Genomic DNA, 13072 nt, shown 5'->3' with positions numbered 1-13072 from the left:
TTGAGCAACATATGAGAATTTATTACACAATTTTGGCTATGTGCTTAAAATTAACGTTAAATTAGTTGTTTCACATATAGGTGAGATGTTTCCAGATAACGAGCATAGCCAGGCGAGACTCGGGGGTTATGACCCTGCTACAAACTAGTGAGTGGGCTTTTGGTTTTCTATATATACGTATATATGCTTTACATTTTCCTAGAAACCATTTTAAAACGAGCGTATTCTTTTAAATGTCATGTCATGCTTGAATTTCATTTTATTATATGCATTGGTATGTATATGCATACTATTGTATGACGCTATGGAGGCCAGGTAAGTTTCATGTGAGTACTGCATGATGTTAGTGGTTGCATTGGTTGTGGGGAGACATGTAGAGCTCATTATCCTGCACCTCGGTGTTAGTGCTCCCGCCTGTGGCCAGGGCACAGTCCTTCACGTGATGTTCGCCTCTTGCACCACACACTCACCTTGGATCCAAGTTTGGTGCACAGCTCTATCGTACAGACCATAATAGGTGGTTTCGACTTATAGGTGACCTGCGATTATTTGCACAACTTTCACGTAATTTTAGCACTTGAGCGTACTTATTTACACCCAGCCCTATCGTACATACCACAATAGGTGGTTCCGACTTGTGTGCAGGCATATTTGATGAGCTATAGGTTCAGCCGTATAGATCACGTTAGGTGACTCCGGCTGACATATCATTTATATTCATTTATTTCACCTGGCTTACTTATTTCATTGCTGAGATACTTAACATGGCATATACTCGGTTTTCATTACTCTCAAGCATGATTTCTACATACGTATGTATTACTATTTTCTTAGAAATTATACGGGTTTTACGATGGGGGGTTATTATTTTCAGAAAGTGAAATGGTTTTAAAAAGCTTTGTTTTTGCTCACTTACAAGGACTCTACGGCGGTTCTAACAAACTTCAAATAATGTAGGGATTTCTATCGTGCCTTGTATAATTATTACCTAGCTGGTTGGACTGCATCTAGGTTACCTATGCTCTGAATATGTGTATCTACACTTTAAATACTTCCACGTGCACTTGTTTACTTAACTAGTGTAAGTTAGGTAGTTCGGTTTTTATTTACTCACATATTCATATCATTATCACTTCCGCACTGCATACATGGTTACGTCATCTTCACGTGATGGCCAACATGCCTCGATTCCGGTTGAGGTGTGTCAACTCCAATTCTTTTACTAGTGTTTTTCATTACTATTTTTCTTTTTTTGTTCGTAACATAATTATTTTTCTAATGAATTAAATCAATATACTTTTTTTCTCAAATACCAAGAAAAATTTATGTGAGATTTTTTTTTTTTTTAACAAACAATATTATCTATTCTTAGAGAGAGAGGGTGGGCTTAGTCTTACAATATGCTAGTAATAATGTGGTTCAAATTCGTCTTTGACAAGAAGCTTACCACTAAGTAGCAAATTTATGTGAGATTTGAATTGTATGATTGTGGTTTCCCCATCATAAAAGGTCACACATCATACTTCAATTGTATGATAGTCTAACACAGGAATGTAGACATGTAGCTTCCTACCGGTGGAAACAATGGCTACTTGCGTACGTTGAAGGGCCAAATTAAATTTTGATTGAATCTCATACGATTGTAATCATTAGGGTCTAAAACTAACAAAAATTACATCATAAGTTAAAGCCTTGCACCTAATAAATCGGGTGATGAAAGAAACAGATTGCAAATAAGATAGAAATTGAGGTTCCATTATAAAACTAACTAATAATATGAGAAGTAGCTTAATCACTTATAAGCACATGTAAAGTTCATTCTTTTCTCACTGTGGATTAATAGTCTCAATTGCCTCCTCATGGTGTCGTGAGTTTTCAAGGGACAACACAAATTGGGTGACGTGGAGCATATATGACCATTGTGGGATGAATACTTTCAACACGTCCTCTCAGGTGTGACGAATTTTCAAGAGACAACACAAATCAGATGACATGGAGTATGTGTGACCGTTGGACTTCACACGTGAGACAGACTACTCTGGTACCATGAAGAAATTGGGGTTTCATCACACGAAATTACATAACATATACAATGTCCATTCTTTTCCTTATATGAGATTAATACTCTCAGCAGAGCATTCATCTTGTTATATCAAAGTTCATTCCCAATAAAGAATATACTATGAAGATTAGTACAACTTAATAGGTTGTAAAACCGGTGGTTTATTTCTTATTTAGAGATTTCTAGTGATAGTCAAGGGATGATACATAACTTCGTGTTCACTTATTACTCATATGGGGTACGCGTAGGAGAAATATAGTTTAACTTTTGGTAATGTTTTCTTGCGCACATAATCTTTTCCAAGTTTATTTTATAGGAAAAAAGCACATTTACAGTTAGGGAAGAAGATTTTTTACAAGATCCTTAAAACCTTAGAAATGATTTTAATCCGGTTGAAACAAAACAAATATCACGCATGCACCAACAAATTACACATTATTAATTGAGTATAATGCTAGGAGATTTATATTTTTGTATGACATTGGAGTGTCACACAAAATAACAAATTGTGCATATAATTTATATCGATCCAATTATATAAACTTGTTATTTGATATTACATTTAAACATTAGTTGACAGATCAAATGGTACACTGATATAGTACAAAAATGCAAAATCCCTAATATTTTTCTTATTAATTACTATCTTCAAGCAATAAGTCCAACATTATATTTGAAGGATCTTCAAACCCAAACTTTCTCATGCGACCTTTTCATACCATATCGAGCTAGTCGATATGCTACTATATATATCATTTTAAAGTCTAGAATTGAGCAATTTTATTAGGTTTAAAATTTAGGATAATACCGAAAAAAGACATAGATAGATACTTGAATAAATGCAGCTGTAGACCTAAGCCACCGTACATGCAATCCAAACAAAATCAAAAGAAATAATAAATAATAAATAAATAAATAAAACTTAGGGTGACGCTATAGTGATCATCTTTTCAGACCATATTTTGTAGACTACATGATATGACGGTTGATGACTAAATTTCTTCTTTAAATCATCAAAATAAAATTCAACCATCAATCACCACATCACACGGTTTATAAAATATGCTCTAAACAAATGGCCTCCCTAGCACTTTTGAGAACGTTAATTATGTCATTGATATCAAGTTTTTGTTTCGCTTTGATACATCTTATTGTTATAATTTGTTTCCGACGATTATGATGATTATCATTATTATTTTTCTTTAGTTTTCTTTAATTAACACTTTAAAAAAATTATGCACTTCTTTTTTATGATAAAAACACTTTAGTGATAAAGTATTGCATGATACACAGTCGATAGTCAACACCAATCCACAACCTAAATGTTAACATCATAAATAAAAATTTAATTGTTTTTAAAAGATTCGATGCCTGATTACAATCATAGGGTAAAAAAAAACAACCTTGATGGAAACGATGAGCAAAAGTAGTTAACTGATGAAACCTGTTTAAGAATCTTTGCAACCAAAACCTAAAACCTAACTAAGCAACACTGAACTCGAGATATTAAAGCAAAAATAAATTGTATCAATTATTCCTCAACTTTAATCAAATTAGAGTAATAGTCCATCAACTAAAAATTCATTACTATTAGTCCCTCAACTTATCAAAACGTGCAGCTATGATCATTTTCGTCAACTTCATCAGAATTTTGTCAAAATGAGTTATGTTAGAGGGACCATTATTACAATTTACTCTTAAAGAAAAACTTAGAAAGTGGTATTGAAAACAAAAAGATAAAAGTGCTTAAAGCAAGAGAAATGGTCGCTATTAACTTGTAAGTTCGTAACCGGAAAAACAAAATAAAAACAATATTGAGTAAATGGCAAGTAATTAAACCTACTTCAAACTTTTAACACCGGCAAAACAAAATGTTGTTGAAGGACATCAAATTTCCAACATTTACCAAATAACAAATCTTGTTTTTGTTTTTGTTGGTAAGAAATATATTTGCTTTTTCCTTCTGTTGTGTTGGTTTAAACAGATAAGAAATTGTTGTTGAAGAAATCATATTTTCACATTTACCAAAACATCCCTCTGTGGTTAGGTTCCGAGGCAAACAACTCCAGTAATTTCGCAACAAATCCAGAAAACCTAAGAAATGTCCGACGTGGCACAAAATCATAACCCTAAACTAAGGAACACCCAGACAGCTCCGCACCTGACAACTCCCTCCTCAATGATTAGTGATTTTTTTACCGTGCACGGAGCACCTTAGAACACCCCATGTCGTCATATAAAGTAATACTTAAAAACATTAATTTATAAATTAAATTGACAAACTAAATAATATATCATTAATAGTTAATATTAATAAATTAATCATTAACACTTATATTATTTAATTTATAAAATTTTATTTACAAATTTAATCTCCCCATTAACATTATATAAATAGAGAAACGCATTTATTTTTGAATTATTAATTACACAATTATCTCATTACTTACATAATAATATAATGTATCACTTCGGAATATAGTGAAAATCTCTCCACGATTCATCCCTAGGCTTGGTGGCTCGACATGTACTCGTGATGCTGGCTCGTCCGGGGGTCCCACACGGCACCCACAGGTTCGGGAATCATCGCCACCCGCAGGTCCCACCCACCACATGCCTCATCACCCTTGATTGGATTATTCCTTTGAAAAAAGCGAAAACAAACGAAAAAAAGAAAAGAAAAGAAAATTTCTATAAAAATTACAACAGAAAAAACGCACAATCATCGCTGGTACAAAGACGAGAATACCCTCGCCCTCTTCCTATATAATAAACCCTGCCCTTCCGTTGCTAGGGATCCCATTTCCGAGTTCTCTCTCAACTCCATAGAAACTAGAAGAAAAGAGTAGATTTTCCTTCTGTTTTTCTGTTTCGATATTTTAGTTAGAGATCAATCATGTTGGCTGTTTTCAGCAGCGCGATCGTGTCGCCGCCAGACGAGTTGGTGGCCGCTGGCAGCCGAACTCCGTCGCCGAAGACCACGGCGGCGTCGCTAGTCAACCGCTTCGTCCAGACAAATGTCGCCGCCGTCTCCATACAAGTCGGCGACGACGCTCAGCTGGCCTACAGTCACAGCAACGAGTCACCGTTACAGCCTAGGTAAGACAGACACACCGCATGTCGTTTCTCTACAACTTTATCTGTAAATCACACGCTGTAGGAGATTTATTAATCGAACTGGATCATGCAAACCACGCTCCAATTCGTAATTAATCAAACTGGAGTAAAATTGTCCAAAGCACTCATTTTTTTATTAGTTTTTTTTTTTGGGATTTATTGTAATTAATTTTATATTTTGTGTGGCTGATTTGTTGATCACGGTTGGAGACTGTGATGATCATGATTGTGAAATCGTGATGATTTTTCTTGATCTGATTTTTCTCGGAGCTTTGGGATCAGCGAAGAGAGTTTTGGCGGTTAGTGCGGTGAGGGAGGTCTTGCATGACCGCCAGGGGATGTTATCTAGAAATAAGATTCTGTTGACTAGATTGTTCCGAATGAACCGCCACCCACTGGATGCTTCCACGTGTCAGGATCTAGTATAAGTTTCACAACAATAAAGTTACAAATGTTTGTGGGTTTTTGGTCCCTTCATTTTTTTTATAAATATTTCATTTTTGTCAAAGCATCTAATGTTAAAATCTTAAGTCAAATGTCATTGTACATATTTAACTTCAAAAATATTTCCAACCAAAGTATTATTTACTGATAGAATTTGAAGGCTTTCTGATTTAGAGTCAAATTTAACATTAATGTTAAATTTATTTTTAATTCATTTTAATAACAAATCTCTTATTCTACTAACATTTCAACTAATAAAAATTTGAAAATTTTAACGAAAAGTTCTCAGTAATGTTTACTTTAACGAAAAATCATATTTTTACACTAAAAAGTCAATGTTGATACTATTCAATTTACCTTTTATTTTGTCATTATTTTTAAAACTTAAAATTTTCAAACTCTTTTCATTAGTTTTTCTTAAAAAATTTGATTCTAGATTTTTTTTAATAATTACAATAATTTAAAACTCTTTAAATAATAAAATAACATTTGACAATTCGGTTGAAGAAGTACAAAATTTGACATAAGACTTCATATTGCCACATCAACAATCATTTGTAATTTGACTTATATAATTTGACATCTCTTTTAGAGGTCGTCTTAGTTGTGGTAAATATTTAAAAGAAAACTAACGAAAAGTTTTCAAAATTTTTATTTTTAATCAAAATAACTAAATAATTGTGTAAGTAAATAGTATCAGAAGTGATTTTTATGTAAAAAATATTATTAACGTGAATAGTATCAAAAATGTTTCATTAAAACTTCCAATATTTGAAGGACCAACTAATATATATTGGGCTGTGTTGTCCGCTTATACTTTTTAGCTTTACATACTTTTTCATATTTTTTTAATTTATTTAATTTAATGATTGAGAATTGAGGTAAGTGTGAAAGTTAAAGAAAGGAGTGAAGCTATCACTAATTTATATATTTTTCAGACAAAAGGAAGCTCCGGGCCAAAAAAGCAGACAAAAAAGCTAATATGTTCTTTTTTAACCAGACAAGAAAAATTGTTTATTCATTAGGTTCTAAAAAAATATTTGGCATAAAATTAAGTGCAGTAACGTTTTAGGATTCGTAAAGCCAATCACACTTAATGAGACAAGAGATTTTGTTGTTTATATTAAGTTCTAAAAATCTTCTCTAAAAAAGTTAAAAGTTTTAAAATTATTATTCTTCCCAATCAATCTCAAAAGTCTCTTTTGAAATAAGAATATCAGTCTGGAAGTCTCCAAAGAATTGTAGTGGAAGGATCTGATGAGGAGGATGATGCAACCGAATATAGATTTAACTGGTGTCATGGGTTCAATACCTACATGATTCAAAAAGTAAACTAATTTGTTTAATAGCCAATTGGTGACAAAAGAATATAAGGATCGATATTGTTTGTCAGGTGTGTTTTTTTTTTTTTTTTTTTTTTGGTTAACAACTGGTGTCAAGCTACGATTATCCATCATTTGCAAGCCCAGAAAGGCTATGGGGATCATTGCTGTTTGTTAGGTGTGATTTGATGCAAAGAAGATGGCAAGATGATGTGTCATGGAGGTCCCTTAAGGAACATGCTCTGTTTTTATCATTTCTTTTATTTTACCTATAGAGATTAAAACTTATATTAGTACTAATTTATTAGATCACAAATTAATTTATGGCTTGCATCATTGAAGGACACAGACAGTAACAGTTGTTTCCATAGGTGAGGAGAGTTGGGATCATATTGTTAACTTGTACATGGACTTGTTTGGTCTAATCATGTGAAAGTTTTCAGGTCATTTGCAGTGAAGGATGAGATATTCTGCTTGTTTGAGGGAGCACTTGACAACTTGGGAAGTTTGAGGCAGCAATATGGACTAGCCAAGTCTGCAAACGAAGTGATTTTGGTGATCGAGGCTTACAAGGCCCTGCGCGATCGCGCGCCTTACCCGCCAAACCATGTTGTTGGCCACCTCAGTGGAAACTTTGCTTTCATAGTATTTGACAAGTCCACCTCAACCGTGTTTGTGGCATCTGTAAGTCATCCTTCCACACCAAGCAAACAATGATCTGCCTTGGTAAAGCTAATAGATTTGATTCGCATCTAACAACAATTGGGTTTGGTTGTAATTGTGACAGGACCAATTTGGCAAGATTCCGCTCTCGTGGGGAATTACTGCTGATGGATATGTGGCCTTTGCTGATGATGTAGAACTGCTTAAGGGTGCTTGTGGCAAGTCACTTGCTTCATTCCCGCAAGGTGCGTAAAAGTTTTAGTGGATGCATCAGGATCCAAGTGGCACCTAAGTCTTTGAGTTTTTGGTCCACCAGTAATTTGACAAATTATGGCATGATGTATGAGTAGTTACAAAAAAAAAAAGAAGACCGTTCTTTGTTAATAATGGTGTTATTAATTTGTACAGGATGTTTCTACTCCACGACGGTTGGAGGACTGAGAAGCTTTGAGAATCCTAAAAGTAAGATCACTGCTGTGCCTGCTACTGATGAAGAGATATGGGGTGCAACATTTAAGGTAAATAAAAAAGTGCCTATTTTTCGTTTTGGTAAGAGAATAGACTAAATTCTGAGCAAAAAGAAAAAAGTGCATGTTTTGAAGATGAAGGTTGTCCATTGATTTGAGGATCATTTAGAAGATCTGATGAAGCCAGTGACTAGGGCCAGGCATTCGTGATTGCAAACCCCTCTTCCATCCCTATAGTTGTACAATTTATTTACAGGGACTAGGACCAGGACTAGGCCATGAAAATTCACCAACTTTATTAATGTTGATTTGGACCACATTTGTCGTCAACTTAACGGGGCGAAATTTCAGGTGGAAGGGCCATCAGTTTTTGCAGCCACAAAGTAGAAGTTTTTCCAGATAGAGTACTGTATCGTCGAGCCTTCAAAATCTGAATCTGTATCGGTTTCGATGGGGAAGGTTTTTACATGGCGTTGGGTGCAAGGCACACATCAGGAGCCATGTCAATAGCTGAACAAGTGAGTGAGTGTTGATAAGAGTGTTTCTCGTGTAGTTTCTGCTGCTTGTATTCTAAGCTTCTATTACCAATGTACAGCTATGCTTTTGTTTAATTAATAATATTGTTGTATTAAGGTTTGGAGTTATTTAATCGGGATCAATCCACATTTATAATGCAATTGCTTCTTCTCCGTTGAATGATTGAATGAATGAATGAATAAATTCTAATCAAGAGTTGCCATTGGAAGAGAGAAAAGAAAAGAAAAGAGGCTGAATAATTTGGCTTAATTCAGTGTTGATTAGGGCTAGTTGGGTATTGCTATGCTTTTTAAAAAAACTGTTTGGGACAAACATTGTAAGTGTCATGCCCCGATTCCGACATACGTCCAATATCAACACGTGACATCACCGCATTCTTGTTTATCTATCATGTATCGCCTCTGGAACAAGACCAAAACACAATCAATGATTTAACCATGCAGTCATTTCCTTTTATTTCATGGTTGCATCTAACATTGCTTTAGACTACCTATGTACCCCAAGAAGGGATCAAGTTATTTGTAGTTCACCTTTCACTGCACTCTGATGTTTATCACAGTATGTTCTAACAAAAAGACATAGCATTCCTCCATCAACTATTGGAGCTTGACAAGCATGAATTACTAGATTCAGGACTACATAACAACCCACATGACATTCAAGATTTCCATTTTCTCAATCATATAAATCACTATGTTTTCACATGATACCTCAATCCATAGCATGTAACATATCAAAGAATCAATGAAGCACAATAATATACTCAAGCCACATTGATCAACTAATCTAATCATAATAATAAAAATCATATCCAACGTCATTCCACAATCACGTCAATTAATCAATTCCACGTATCAAAGATGCACGATATTAACATTTAACCACATTAATTAATCAATGAGATAACATATCATTTCACAAATTTAATTAAAAAACTCAACATAATTCCCTATTTGGATTATGAGTAATAACATGGTAAATCAAATTTATATTCACAAGGTCTAATGTGGGTAATTCCCATTCACTCGAATCTAGAGTTCCAAACTAACCTTATGGAAATGAGCAAAAGTAAGGATTCCGGACCACTCAACGGAATCCAACTAAAATATGGCACCTACCAAAATGTACCAAGTACAACTAATCCTCATAACCCCTAGAATGCATATGGTCCCCCATTGCGGATATACCAAGTAGAACCATAGGCGTAATCTACCCGTCCAGGTACTGATCACCCATCGCGGATATACCAAGCATGATCACCCCTGAAATACGTACGGTCCCTCATTGCGGATATACCAAGCAGGACAACATCCTAACTCTAGGTCGTGATCACCCATTGCTGATAAACCAAGCAGAACCATAGGCATAGTCTAATAATGTAGGCAGTGATCACCCATCGTGGATATACCAAGTATGATCACCCCTAACATATGTACAGTCCCCCATCGCGGATATACCAAGTGGGACTGTATCCTATAGCTCTAAGTAGTGATCACCTATCGTGGATATACCAAACATGATCACTTCTAGAATGTGTATGGTCCCCCAATGCGGATAAACCAAGCAGAACCATAAGCATGGTCTAATTGTGCAAGCGGTGATCACCCATCATGGATATACCAAACAAGAAAACAATTCCATTCCTTTCAAATTTTACATGTATATATAAGTATTCGTTCAACTTCAAACATATGCAAAAGTTTTGATAATGTTAAACCAATGAGATCTTAATTAGATAATCAATACATATAACAATTACCATATATGCTTACAAAATTTATATCCATAAGAAACAAATCCATTGCCAACAAAAATGTCTAAATCCAACAGTAACAATCTAAAAAAACCATACATGCATACAGAAACCATACATATATGTCACACCATCACAGAACATACACACCAAATCAAAGAAGGCAACAGACTCTTAGCACAATTATTACAACTAGCACATGGTATGATTTTGTAAAATTACAACCATAATATTATAAGAGTGACAGTTAAAAGAAAGTCATGCATCCCTTAATAAAAGAGCCTCCCATATAAATGTTGAGTGCAACCGAATATATCTTTGTCTCTAATTCTTTCATTGCATGTGTGATTACACAATATAGTCTCTCTAGCAGGAACATTCGCAAAATCAATACTATTAGAGGCTATATTACCAGGTACAACAAAAGAACAAACAAAAGAAGAGAAAATAGATATCATTACATATTGGAATGCTATTGGTATGATGGCTCTATGGTATTTTTCTCAAACCCTTTAAAGCATCAGAAATTACAAACTTTTGGAATGTGCTTTTAGCTTATCAAATAAGCCTATTATAGTCATAATTCAGCTCCACTTTTCATCATAATTACCAAATTATGATTAAGAAAAATACATTAAAAGCATAATCATATATTTCATATTTTTACTAAAACTTGAACCTGGGGTATAAATGGCAAGGTCAGGCCACCCATTGGCCCCATTCCAGCAGCTTGAGGTTGAAGAATCACCATTTTGCAAGCCCATACAACTCCCTTGATTCCCATTGCTCTGATCATGCTCTGAGATTTTCGATTCCTCCCCTCCTTGAGACTTGGAGTTGATGAGATAATGTGGGAGTAGAAACAGAGAGAGTTCTACGAAAGAGAGTGAGGGTTTCTTTCCCCCTTCCCCCCGAGCCAAGAGAGAACCCGGAACCAAAGAGGGGCGTGGACCCCAATGAACCCAAATAACCACTAGATTTATCTAGAAATGGAGGGATTTTACCAATAATACCCTTGACTTTAAAGTCCCGTAAAAACTTTGTTCTAAAACCAAATCTCGTTCCGCTTGCGCCCACAGGTTCCCAGCAATGAGTACTAATATATTATACATAGTGTGACTTCGTAAGGTCTACGAATTTTCCATTGATCAATAATCAAAATTCAAACTTCGTAATTAGTTTAAGTAAAATCTAGAATTAATAAAATTAAAATATATTCCAGAAAATAATATAAAGTCCTGCTAATACATAATACGTCAATTATAGTTGCCATTTGAAAATTTCTTTAATTGGGCACTAATATGCTTTGAAAAAAAAAAACATTGTTTTTAGAAACATTGTAGACCCTACTTCTGTTTTTCAATTGTCATTGACATCAGTTTAAAGAAAAGAAAAAACTTTTTATTTGTTTTACCAAACACATTTGATGTTCCAGATTTTTTAAATAAGCTCCTTTTTTTTATAGCACCACAATCACAAACCAATCCTCAATAATTAGCCGAACCGAATTGGATAAACCATGTAATGATTGGTATCGACATTTCACGATAAATGTTTACATGAAGACATTGTTAGAAGAAGGAAAAAAAAAATTTGGTAAGTTTTACATGTAGCAAACCTGCACTTCTCATTTCAAGTATTAGAAGATGGGAACGTTCTCTTCCGAAACGACATGGGATGTAAACGTTTTGGCCCTTTTGGAATGGTGAAAACCAAAGAGTACTCCCACTTTTTGTGTTTAAAAGCAGAAATCCATTCGACTCAGGCATTTCTCTGCAATTCATGTTTCTTCTTCTGAATCTTCTCAAACCCTACCGATTCTTTCAGTCAGATTTCAAGAAATTCCTTTATTTCTCAGTAAAATTTAATTACCCTTTTGTTCTCAAACCGTTTCACCATGCCGGATTTGCTCACTTTGCTGTCCGGACAAGCGTTTGTGGTTGGAAGAGTTGGGACCCAAATTATATACTACGATGTACTTGATGCGTTCAGAGATATGGTGTTGGAAGATCAAGAAAATGCCATATTCATTGTCTGGGTCAAAACGTTATTGAGACATACTGGTTCTATTTTTCAAGGAGTTCAATTTTGTAAATGTGATTTAATTTGGCTTATTTTCTAGATAAATTGTAATTTATATTTAATTGAGTATGTAATTGATCTTGTAATTATCATGCAAGATCTCATGTCAATTTGTTTTATTAGTCTAGCCTGTTAGGATTAGATTGGCCGGTCAAAGATGATGGCAATCACATCAATTGATCGTTGGAGAAAATAAAGGGATTGGACGTGAATATTAATTGAGGAAGGACTTTCTAGTCCAAGAAAAGTGTGTAAGGTCACCTATAAATAGGTCATTCACACTCAAAGGAAGACATCTTTTGCAACGCAAAAATATCCATATTGCATTTCAGTGAGCAAAGGAAGCTGTTCTGCACATCATTCAAATCCAATTGTGTGCAACCCTGCTGTGTGCATCATACGTTCAAGATTGAGAGGACAAGGCTCACTAGGTTGTGTACCTAGGTCTCGTATGAATCTTGTAAAGTCTTCATCTTTTCCTTAGTGGATTATTGTTGGCAATCTTGCCTGTTCGAGCAGGAAATCTCGCTAGGAGGGGTCCCTGGCTTGAGCACATAGCTCCCCGAGGAGTTGGCACCTTGGTTGGTTGTCAGGCTCCTTCTTGTTGAGATGCTGCAAGAAGATG

At 34.8% G+C, this 13072-nt stretch overlaps 1 protein-coding gene across 1 annotated transcript; it reads left to right on the top strand.

Moving 5' to 3' along the window:
• The first annotated feature begins 4848 nt into the window (after positions 1-4848).
• Positions 4849-8752, top strand: LOC137737175 (stem-specific protein TSJT1). Its single transcript, XM_068476575.2, has 5 exons — positions 4849-5161; positions 7389-7629; positions 7733-7853; positions 8017-8126; positions 8427-8752. The coding sequence occupies exons 1-5, from the start codon at positions 4959-4961 to the stop codon at positions 8460-8462; spliced, it is 711 nt and encodes a 236-aa protein (XP_068332676.1). The 5' UTR covers positions 4849-4958; the 3' UTR covers positions 8463-8752.
• Positions 8753-13072: the final 4320 nt, after the last annotated feature.

The sequence above is a fragment of the Pyrus communis genome, chromosome 13 (genome assembly GCF_041283825.1).
Source record: "Pyrus communis isolate YQ-2024b chromosome 13, ASM4128382v1, whole genome shotgun sequence".
NCBI classification, from domain to species: domain Eukaryota; kingdom Viridiplantae; phylum Streptophyta; class Magnoliopsida; order Rosales; family Rosaceae; genus Pyrus; species Pyrus communis.
This window is presented reverse-complemented; position numbering and strand designations above follow the sequence as displayed.